General features: G+C 44.5%; 1 protein-coding gene across 5 annotated transcripts in view; it reads left to right on the forward strand.

Moving 5' to 3' along the window:
* Nucleotides 1-12,087, forward strand: part of LOC138521404 (serine-rich adhesin for platelets-like) — a 282,350-nt gene that overhangs the window by 209,257 nt on the left and 61,006 nt on the right. For all 5 annotated transcript variants that reach the window (XM_069634193.1, XM_069634192.1, XM_069634195.1 and 2 more), the window contains one exon: nucleotides 5,891-9,040. In XM_069634193.1, coding sequence (XP_069490294.1) covers nucleotides 5,891-9,040 — 3,150 coding nt within the window. The remainder of the gene's footprint in view (nucleotides 1-5,890; nucleotides 9,041-12,087) is intronic.

Raw genomic sequence — 12,087 nt, forward strand, 5'->3', positions numbered from 1 at the left:
TCCATGTGAGTGACCCACCAGTTGAGCTCTATCCTCGCTTGAGGAGATAATGTCAGGAGTTGAGAGTAAGAAATGCTGTTTCTTAAGTGCTGGCCCTTCAATCTTTGTAATTCTCGATAGTGTAGGTGGCTGGGAAATATTGCCTGAATGGAGGAGGATAGTAATCCTATCACTCTTGCTAGTTCTCGGAGAGATCGGGTTCTTCCACAAGAGCCTGCGTATCTCCCTTTTGGTGGAGTGGATCTTGGCTGATGGGAGTCTGAGTTGAGAATTCTGAATGTCCACTACGAACCCCAGAAATTCCATGTTCTTGGATGGAAGAAGAACTGACTTTTCCCAGTTTATGAGAAAACCGAGGCTGTGTAGCAAGTTTATGGCTAGTCTGGTCTGTTTCTGAACTATTTCTTGTGACTGGGCCATAAAGATGATGTCGCCTAGATAAATTATAAGCCGGACACCTTGTTCTCTTAGATGAGCTACTACAGGCCTTAGAAGTTTGGTGAAAACCCAAGGAGCTGAAGAGAGCCCGAAAGGCAGACTTGTGAACTCCCAATCTCAATTTCTCCATGAAAATCTCAGATAACTTATGTGTGCCTGATGAATCGGCACTGCGAGGTAAGCGTATTTCGAGACGCATGAGCCAATCGTTCGGTCTGAGCATGTGTATACCTTCCATTTTGAAATGGCGGTAAATGATGAATTTGTTGAGGGCTTTGAGGTTTATTATTGGACGCACCTTTTGTAATATGGGACTGAAGAAACCTCCCTGTTTTATGCAGGGGCGAATCGCTTGCTTCTGATATAGGCTGTGTATTTCGCTGTCTAATGCGATTTGATCTGTTTGGGACATTACTATAGGAGTAGGGCGACATGTCTGGATGAGTTGCTCAAAAAACTCTAGGCGCAGACCCCGAGCTGTGTCCCTGACCCACGCATCTCCCGATAAGGTATCCCAAGCATTTGCAAACATAGTTAACCTCACTCCTATAGGTGTTTGTGACGCTGGCGCTGCTATAAGTACACTGACCTGTAGACTGTTGTTGGGCTGGGTATCTAGCCGCTCTTCTCCAGGGACGCCCTCTTCCACGACCTCTTGAGGGAAAGAATGTGTTGGAGCGTTCTTGCCAGGTGTTATGCTGGCCTCTGGAGTGTTGAGGTCTCTTGTCGAAGAAATAACAGCCGGAGGAGCGACCTCTACCTCGTCCGGCCCTGGAGAAAATTTTGGATGCGAAGACTCTTTTGATGGAGGCCTGCGCTTAGTCCAATGCTGTGAATGTCCCGACAAACCTAGCCATCTCCTTCATGAAAGGATCTCCGAAAAGCAGACCTTGTGCCGTAGGACCTGACTCTGTGTCTGCTAATTCGTCAGTTTGGCATCTATTTTATATAGAATGCCTTTCCGACGTTCTGTTGAAATAGCACAAATAGCATTTCCTAACAGGCAAATAGCCCGCTGAACCCAACCAGAGAGTATCACTGGGTGAATGGGGTCAGATGACCTGTGGCTGCTTCCGCTAGGTCAGAAATCTTGGCTAGTGGACCCGCCAAGTCCAGTACTTTGTCCTGACAGGACTTCCAGGCACGGTCTATGCCTTTTCTCGGGTCTTTCACATTTTTACCTAAGAAGGTAATCATCTTTGAATCCAGCTTCGGTGTTAGAGCTACTTTGTCCGCAATATCTGGACGTGGGCATTCTGCTCGGAGTCTGGCCCTGACCTCCTTATCGAGAGGCTTGCGCAGTCTGAAGTAAATATATTTTGCTGTCTTGTGAGACGGTTCCCAGTCGGTGGATCTGGGATGTATTAGATCTTCTGGCGTGAACATCCCCTCTGCCGGAGACTTGTTCCCGGTTGTGTTCTTGGGGATGGGGTCTGCCACAATCCCCAAGCTTGAGGGCTTTGAACCCTCTTTGAAATTCATCCTCCGATGAGGAGCGGGAATGATCAGCGTTGTAGACTCCCCTGGTCTGATCGTCTTCCGTGCCCTGTCCATCTCCCTCTGGGCTTGAGGGTCCATCTCCCCTGTTTTCTTCCTCGGGGTAAGAGGGTTCATCATGGGAAGGAGTTACCTTCCTATTCATAAAGGCTTGCTTTAGCGTGGAGAAGGCGTCCGATACGGCATCAGTGGCATTATTTGGCTGGCTTGGCGGGGTCGGAGAGCTTCTGCTCTTGCGAGCCGGGATACATCCCCCTTCAGTAAGGTGCTTATTTTTTTGTGTTCTCTTCCTCCCAGGAGGGGAGGTCCCTCTTGGGTGCTCTTCCATAGTATCTAGGCGATGTTAAATGGGAAGGAGCATATCAGTTACTGTTTTTTTTTATGATGGTCTCCACTGAAGATCCCAGCACCTTTTGTAAGCTGTTAGCCATTGCCATCTCATCGATATAGCAGTGATCTCCCTCATTCTCAGACCAAGCCTGATCGGATTGAGGTGAGTACTGCGCTGCCATGGTACAATTTAAAGCACCTTACTCACTTTTTTTTTCTTCTGGGCTTCTGGACACCTTCTCTCTAGCCCAGTAATAATAGTTCAGCTTGTCAATAATATGCTTAAAAGTCATCTGAAACTCGAGGTCTTCTTCCTCCTCTCTTCCCTTTTTTTTATGCAAATCTGATATAAATTTTAATCGGGGGTCACTTCCGTGAGGATTCAGTCTTTCTTACGAGTATATAGTGGAAGAAATAATCAAATTCGCCACTTGTGAGAATTCCGCTGCTCGAGTCCACATAAACGGTTATAATACAAATGGTCATGCGCTCTTGAGCGCCGGGATCCTGAGGAAAGGACCGTGGGAAACAGGAACCCCCCTGGTGGTCTGCGGTGGCCCAGCTGGCCTCCGTAAGGCCGCGCTGGCCTCACACAGGCTTACCGAGAAAGAAGCCCAATGAGTCTGGGAAGCGGGCGCGAGCCACGGAGGGCCCTGCCGCCGCGAGCTTCACATCAGACGTTTAAAGGTGACCACTCGCAACGCACATGCGAGTGAACGCATACCGCACCTCTTAGTTTTTATCTCCAACGCCAGCAGAAGTGAGGTGGCGTTGGAACGCAACACGGAGCAAAGGCACGTATTACAGTTACGAAAGGCAATTATAATGCAGTCAAAGACAAAATTACATTGAAATTATGTCGAAGCAATTTAAGTAAAAAAATCAATACGTTATGAATAATTAAAAAAACACTTCATAAACAGTTCTAAACATGAATGTACGTATCTCTTGCTGTGAGCAGCACGGAAAGAGGAAGTTACATCATGTTCAGGACTGTTTATGAAGGGATCTGGATACCTAATGGAGGACTGAGTCACATGTTAGTGACTCCTTAATGAACTCTGGGGAACTCTGGGAAATGGAGTTTTTCTCCTTTCAGAAACTCATGGACATATTATTTTGTTATGATATACTTGTTATCTTGCATGTTTAGTGCACCCTTTCTCTATGTATTACTCATGTTATACTCTGTGCACAAAAATACCTTGCTGCAGAGCCTTTGTTTACTGTGTTTAATAAAGAAAGAGAAGCATAATGTGAGCCTCCGGTCTTGACATAGAATTGCAAACAAAGCAGACTACCATGCAAACTCGTCTTGTAGAAAAATGTCATCCTCTGCTTTGTCATTCAATAACTGTAGCGTTTCCAATGGGGACAGTAACATTCAAACAAACAAAAGCCCATTTCTTTACAAATTCAGGTTTTATGGCTCAAGCACAGACTTCTTATTTCCCTCACTTAGCCTTAAGGGGGAAAAAGCCACTGCTAATAGTCCCCCATCCTCCCAACAATGTCTAATGGCTCTCATTGTAATACTCTGTGCCAGGACAATGAGGGTGCTGAGCAGGAACACTGTGCTCGTTGCCCTGCAAGCGGGTCACCTTTACTGTTCGGCATCCTGTCAGGGTGCCGGTCTGGCTCGAAAAGAGCCACTGGGATGGGGGGTGCAAGCTGCTCCCCCTGCCCTCTGCTTGGTACGCCACTGGGCAGAGTGCTGCATGCACAGAGCAGAACACAGCAAAACAAAGAGCATAGCACGTAGAACACAGCACCAAGCTCCCAGTGCAGAGTGCAACTCCCAGAACACACAACACTAACCGTTTATCTCCTATTGCATAGGGCCAAACACAGAGGGAGTCCCATCAATCCCTCATACTTTCTATAGACATAAGACACAGAGCACAAGTCACATCACAGAGCCCCAAACACAGGATAGTGCTCATCTTTGCACATTATAAAAGAGCTCCCAGGACAGAGCCCAGATAGCTTGAATCCTATAATGGAGCTCACACTACAGCAAACATTGGCTACAGAAGGCCCTCTCTGCCACCACTTTGGGGTTCGGCTCTTACACCCATCCTCCCAAACTAACGGCTGCATCGTTCTACCCACACCAAAAACATGGAAACTAGCAGCGAATCACACAGAGCACAAGTATTCACTTTACAACAGCTGAAAAGCTTAGCCGGACCACCACAAAAACACACAGGTTAGCCAAGAGAAGCAGACGCAAGCATTCATCGCAATGCCAGTATAGAACAGCAGAGGTTGTATTCGAGAAATTTCTAGCAGGATCTGTGTGCAAGGATAAGCAGAGCGGAAAAGCCAGGCTCGGACTGGCACATAGGGCACTAGGCCCATGGCTGAACAAAAAACACAAAATGTTGGTATGGGGCAGTTTTTTGGGTCAAAGTGGGCCACTTTATTTGGCAAATTTGGGCCACTTTGATCAGTTACTACATTATGCGGCTAATAGTTTTAACCAGTGTTGCTGAATAAATATTCTTTAAAATGTACAATTTGCATCACATTTTATCAAAAAACTCCCCCTTGGGTACAATTCAAACAGTGTCACAAAATGAATTAATAGCCATTTGCAACTGTGGGCCACTTTTTCATTAGTGCCCGAGACAAATGTATGGCCCAGTCCGACCCTGGGAAGAGCTCACATTTTGAATGCTAGAAAAGAAATCCTAACACTCCAAACCAAAGAAAATACCTGATGCCACCAATCCAAGGTGTCGCGAAAAACATATGTGCACTCGACTGTACAAATATACACTGTTTCGATGATGACTGCATGCCCTACAATCTAATCACATCCATTCAAATAGTCCTTGGAGAGACCTGAGCAGCTTCTGGGTCACATGACAATATGTTGATTTCCAATGCCCTTCATTCACTTTGTGACCTGGCCCGACTCTCTATTCTATATCACTACGTCTGCAAGGTGTCTCTTAGCCAGACCTAAAAACCAGTGAAGATTAACTCAGCGGTGAATGAAATTCAATACAAAAGCTATCCAGACCTAAAAATCAGTGAAGATTAACTCGGAGGTAGATGAAATTCAATGCAAAAGCTAGCCAGACCTAAAAAACAGTGAAGATTAACTCGGAGGTAAATGAAATTCAATGCAATAGATAGCCAGACCTAAAAACCAGAGAAGATTAACTCAGCGGTACATTCAATGCAAACGCTTTGTGTGATTGATGGCAGTGTTGGCACATGTTTTTCAGTTCTCAAGACATTTAGTAAAGATTACTATTTGTTTAATAGCACCACTAATGTAACATAAAGTTCAAATGGGTAGTTGTATTTATTTATACTTATTATAAGGTGTACAACTTTCGCTTCTGTATTTTGGAGCCATGTTTTAACATGAAATAAATCTAGCTAAAAACCATATGACGCCCCAGTGGAAGTAAAGAAAAAATATGAATCAAAGAAAGAAGTTGCTATTGTATTTAAACGCTGATGCCTTCCATTCTGTCTGCACAGTTTCTTTTAATAGTAATTTGAAAAAAGCTGGAGACCCAGAAACATGTATTGTATGTGTTTTTCGTGTAAAAGCAATAGTTAGGTAAATGTTTTTATGTCTGACTGATTTCCTACTTTGTTTTCTCAGATCTTTCTGAAAGTGTCCATGGTTGTTGATTGCAGAAGATTCCCAGAAGGTTTTAAGAACACTTCAAGACGTCTGTTGAAACACCACAGGGATGTTGAGTGTCGTTTTGATGAGAAAGCAGAACTTTGCTCCTTGCAAGGGCCGTATACCGAATTAATAGCACTCAGCAATGAGATTTTGAAATCATTTGAGCACGGCGCGGGAGACCTGAACGAAAGTCACTCGTCAACCCCATGGACAGGCCCGAGTGACGTGTTAAAAACGAAGGGCGCAGCGAACCTTAAGCACGATGTTGGTTCTGTTTTACTGGAATCCCAATCTTCTGACTTGAGTCCGAAGTCTGAGTCTGAAAGTCAGAGCCGGAGACTCTCATCCAGGTCGCCGAAGCAAAGCAAGATGTTCGTCGATGATGAGGACATCAAAGCTTTGAGCAGCTTCCCAGCAGCTGAAAATACCATTAACCATCTAGAAGACTTCTCGCTCGTAATGGATTCTGATATCTACACGTACATGCGTACGTATAAAAAGGCACAGTACCAAAAGATATTGAGCTGCTATAACATTGAAGCGGTGGACGTCAGCAGCGATGGCATCACAACACTTTACCTGCAGGCAGGCTCACAAATAACCGGTGATGTCGGGACGTTGACTCAAGCGCACTTTGAGCTTCTGAATCTCTATGTGGATCTTGAAATGAGTCTGCGGAAGGAGCAAATACGTAAAGGAGATATAGAGTGTGACAAAAAGACTCTAAAAGCATTGCCTGCTGAACTTCAAAGGATCCATCCTTTGCTCCTGTGCCATGAAGATGAAGGCAACTTTTATTTCATAGGCAATGTAGTGGATGTATCCCAGGCTAAACAGTACATTCAAGAACTAAAATTACACAGCCCTTTAAAGTATCCTATCTCAGTGCCAGAACCCTTGATCGGCACTTCGATGGCAGGTCGCCCAAAAATCCATACTGGAGGACTACTGGAATCCAAACATTACACCCCAAAGCAAAGTAGTCCAACGAAGCTTGAGATCAAGGGAGAACCCAAATTAGCTGCTAACTTTAGCCTTTCAAAATCTCAGGCTACTTTACCAGAAAACGAGTTGGATGATGACATAAAGCTGGTTCAGCAAAAGTATCAATTTGATGACAATGTAAGACAATATGGCAGCCTGCGCCATTCTAGCCTGAGCAACCGGCAAGGATCATTAAGCAGCCTGCTTACCACCGTCACCACTGAGACGAATGCTGATTCGAAGCCAGCTGCAAATGATAGGGATGATTACTCGAAATATTCCAAAGATGGACTGGGAATCAAGGGACCCGACTATCCTAAAAGGTTTGATACCATGCCTCTAGACAGTAGGGACAAAGAAAGCAGTATTCTTCAGGGCACCAGAAAGTCAGACAGTATTGGTCCCTTAAAAGTGTACTCCTATAGCGATGCATCACATTCATTAGCCAGTTTGGGCTTACTGGATACCACAAAGACACCTTCTTTTATGGACTTTAAGCCACCTCAACCAGGAAGTAGTCTTCGGAGATCAAAGAGTTTTTCTACTGCAAAACCAACAGAAACTGATGCATCAGACACGCGTTGTAGCACAATGGCCGATGAACTAAAAGAACACGAAAAAACAAAGAGTATTTGTGTGGTTGGTGCTGAAATCTCTGTGGACAATTCAATATGGGCTTACCTAAAAGATGTTTACTATCCCCTTATTAAAGAGATCTGTGGTGAAGGGGCAGTCCAGATCAGTGAGACTAAAGATAACGAGATCACAGTGCTGAAACTCCGCTCTCTCAACAAAAACAAGCTGGATGTCGCCAAGCAGCACATTGAAGCACTCTATCACAGAGAAAGCACTAATCTTGTGTACCGCTTTTTTCACTACCATCAGCTACACGTGAAGGGCCCAAATGATGAAACCTTGGCAGAATGGTGTCGTGTCTTTGAGAACTGCTCTAGCAAAGTGAGAGTCACCAAGGACGAGGATAAATTGCATCTCATGTACCCTAAAGACTTGCAGGCAAAGCTCATTTCAGAATGTAATGCATTTTCTGAGAAACAGGTGCAGTTGCAAAGTCTGTCATCCACGCATAAGGCGACCGACCCTTTTCTTCCAAAGGATGGTAATGGTACACATGATGATGTTAATGAGAGAGATGCCGCATCCGGTGCTAAAGATAATGGCTCTGATTCACAAAAGGATTCCGCTTGGGATGCTGGCAGCTCCGATACGACTTCAGATGTCTTTGACAGTCAACAGTTCAAAGAAAGAGAAACGAGGCAAGGATTAAGCTCTAGACCTCAAAAAAGTGACACAGACCGTGCCAAGAATAATGGTTACTTGCAGGTAGCAGCTGGGCAGGAGACTGCCAATGTCTGTATTGAATTTGAGACGCAGAGGCGGAACACCCCTATCAATGGATCAGTTGATAGCGGATATTCTCAGCAAACAGAGGGTTCTCCTCAAGGGAGCAGCTTTGCAGAACAAGAAAGATCTACTCATGACAGAGTTTTGGTAGACTCTCAAACTCTTGACACGCAGGTTATGGATGATGAAGCATTAAAATTAATGGGGACTCTTCCTGATAAATTTCAGCTATTGAAGATTGGTACTGAGAGCGGTGTTAAGGATGGCACTGGATCCAGTCCTTCACTCCTGGACCACGTCCCACACTCATTGCCAATAGCTCTGTATGGCACTCAACAGAATTTAACTTCCCCAAAGACCGGACATGAGAAGGCATTATTGGATTCCGTAGGAAGACCTGCTGGTCAGAAGGATCACAAAAACTGGTTGCCTGAAAATATGGATCAAGAGGCCACCACCACACATGCACCCACAGATAAAGCCCAGTCGAGAAGTCCCAATGTTGACATGGAAGCACGTGAAGGGAGAGCCAAGAAGTGTGATCAATGCAAGAAAGGAAACTCGAGCCTGCACAGCAACCCTTGTGGTCACATCCTGTGCAGTGTTTGCAATTCGTCATCGGAGACGTGCCGCGTATGTCTCAGAGTGTCAACCGCCAACCCTGAGAGTGCCATCAAAGGAGCGCTATCGTGTACGACGATGGCCATGAGTCTGCCTGGTTTCCACAATGACCCATCTTTCAAGATCATCTACGAGATCCCGGATGGCATACAAGGGGTAAGTAGTTTCACGTATTCCAGTTACCACACATGTTTTCAGTGACTACGACATATGCCACGTGACATTTGTGCACAAATCTTGCAATTGGTACCAACGATCCACAAAACAGTCGTTTTCAGGGGATGTGTCCTTTCTAAATGACGACTCTAATTACGTATAAAAAAGAGAAGCATGGTTTTTTTTTTTTTACTTCATAGTTTAGTTTTCTATACTTTTGGATTTGGGAGTAAGGTGATTGTCAAATTTAATGAAATGAATGCCATCTGTTTAACGAAAATGTACCGGAAACAGAGTAAATAGTAATTGGTTATGAACAGGTTAGAAATCCTGTTAAAAAAACAATTGGGCTGTGGGGTTATTACATAGAGATGTTTTGGGTCTTAGGACTTTTTAGTGTCGTTTTATCCCTGGTCTTAATTTTGGTACTACATAGGGTAGGTTGCCTAAATATTGCATCCTGGCTGTGCTGCTCAGTGAGGGGCCGGAACCTTTTTCCTCTTCATATTGTTGATGGCCCTCTGGCGACCTGGCTATGACAGTGCGGATGCTTGGTGCTGTGTTGGAAGAAGATCCTTTCACACAGCTTTAACTTTGGGCAGTGGTGCCTTCCATGGCGCCACTCGGGATTGTTGAGAGCAACACATATGATCCCACACACTGCTGCTTTGTGGCCTTAGTCCTGCTGCCCTTAGGTGCACCCAGCACAAAAGTACCCGTGGAGCAATTTACCCAGTAGAACCCCCCCCATCATCTATTAAATGTTGTATTACTTTAATATGTATTATTTATTTGGATTTGGCTTATTATAAACCTTTAGCAATTCACACAAATACAGGAAAGAAAAGACAAAAATTAAATCTTATTCACTTCCACTTTTCACAAACTATCAACAAATCTTCTCACACATCATAATTAATTAATACCCTCAAAGCAGATAAAAAGTTAAGGCAAATATCTAATAGTCTAAATATCATTTACAATTTCATTTAAAAGAAAAAATGCTTTCTAAAAATGTAATAACCGCGAAAACTAGAGACGTATTCACAACACTTATTAAAACCCAGCACTACTCTTCTGGCGAAAGGCTCCTAACATCTTTTGAAAACCTCGCCAAATGTGAAGTTCTCTGAGCAGTTCATCCTGTGCAAAATAGCAAAATGTCTTTTACTGTTTCAAACTCATTGCTCTCGCTCTCCACAACACCTACGGATCAGATCTTTTTCCTCAGTCCCTTCACAAGAGGCCAATACTTCCTTTATCAAATATAGAGTCATACGCAACCAAAAAAACTACCGTCTGTAATAACGATTTGGAAATGTACATAAATACTTGGGCACCGCATTGTACGCTTTAACTTCGTGCTCACAATGATGTAAGAGCTTCTAGTCTTTCGCTTCCTCCAGGTTTTGGATCCAGTCTGACCTCCATAATTTCACCTTCACATGTTCAGGGTTTTTTTACCAGCTCATCCTCTGTCACTTCCAATTTGTCTAGGAGATCCTAAATACTGCCCTCCATTCAACCAAAATCCATTCTCTACCACTTCCCAGTGCTGCCTTTAAAATTTGAAACATGGACACCATGTTCCCCATTATACACTTACGGTACCAAACCAATGGGCCTCATTACGACCCTGCCTGTCTGGTAACAACGGAGCTGGTAGGCTATCGACACTGTTGTTATCGGACCGGCAGAGAACACGTCTGTGAGCCGGATGCCTTTCTGCCCGTCGGGTCTGGCCTGGCGGACGGAACGGCACCTGCTTGCAGGTGCCGGTGCTTCCATCCTCCCCCTTTGTATTGAGTCCTATAGGACTCGAATGGACATGGGGAGTAATTTTTTCCGGCGCCTGGCTGTAGGGACCGCCAGGGCTGTAATGCCCCAGTAATTCCCCAAAGCCAGGCGCGGGAAAGAAACACGACTCCAGCGGCAGCCGTGCCATTTTTACCGGCACATCAAGCGCCAGGGTCATAATGAGGCCCAATGTCTTCCATTAGCTCATGGCATACAGTGACAATAGGCCTAGTTCTTGTCTAGCGACCTGTATTGGCATGTCCCTTGGTAAGAGTTAGAACCATCTTCCAAACAATTCCTTCTAAAACTGACCGTCTTCTAAAATCTAAGGAGAAAGTGACTTCCGCCCCATAAGCCAATATCGAGACAACCTTTAGTTCATAAAACTGCAGCACTGGAAGCATGGCGAAACAGCCTTTTCTCTCGGGGCACCAGCCAGACATGAGTTCACACACATATGTAGGTATAAAACGTTTTTAACTTTCTCTAAGGGCTCTTGTCTTAGATACCACTTAAAATCCCCTTTCTGCTTCATGTGGCATGATTGCAAAATCAACACCTTTGACTTCAGCACATTCACCTTCTAACCATTTTTTTGAACATATATGTTAAGCATATCAAGCTGATGCTGTAGACCAATAGACGTCTGGTCCTGAAGGACAAGATCATGGGCGTACAGCATCCGGCTTATCGATCTTCGTCAGTGTGTGGTGGGAAGATTCAAGCTTGCCTTAAAGTGTCTCCCAAGTCTGAGATGAACAAATTAAATAACGCCGGTGCCAAGGGGCACCCCTGCTTTAAACCATTAGATGTCATTATAACTCCTGACAAATGCCAAAGGTGAAGTCGAGGCATACAGAGCTTTAATTGCCTCCCGCAAATCACTTGGGCTAGCCCACTTAGTCATCTTAGACCATAGGAGAGTCCAATCAACACTATTGAATGCCTGGACCAAATCAATGAAGGCTAAATACAGTTTGGTCTTATTCCTAGCATTCGGGTTTTGAATATATTAAGAAAGAACGCATTCAGACTAGTCCCCGTTCATCTTACAAATTCTGTCTGAAAACTATACTTCAATTAAGCCACCTGCATTCAATTCGCCAGGCGTTCCAGAACCAGAGATGCAAATAGTTTTCCGGCGACATCCAAAAGGGCAATACGTCAATCGTTTTTTGGATCATACCTATTGCCCTTTTTAAATATCGGAAATGATAATAGCAGCCCTCCAGGATGGCGGGACCTCCCTA

This window comes from Ambystoma mexicanum, chromosome 13 (assembly GCF_040938575.1).
Source record: "Ambystoma mexicanum isolate Mex_15411 chromosome 13, UKY_AmexF1_1, whole genome shotgun sequence".
Lineage (NCBI taxonomy): Eukaryota > Metazoa > Chordata > Amphibia > Caudata > Ambystomatidae > Ambystoma > Ambystoma mexicanum.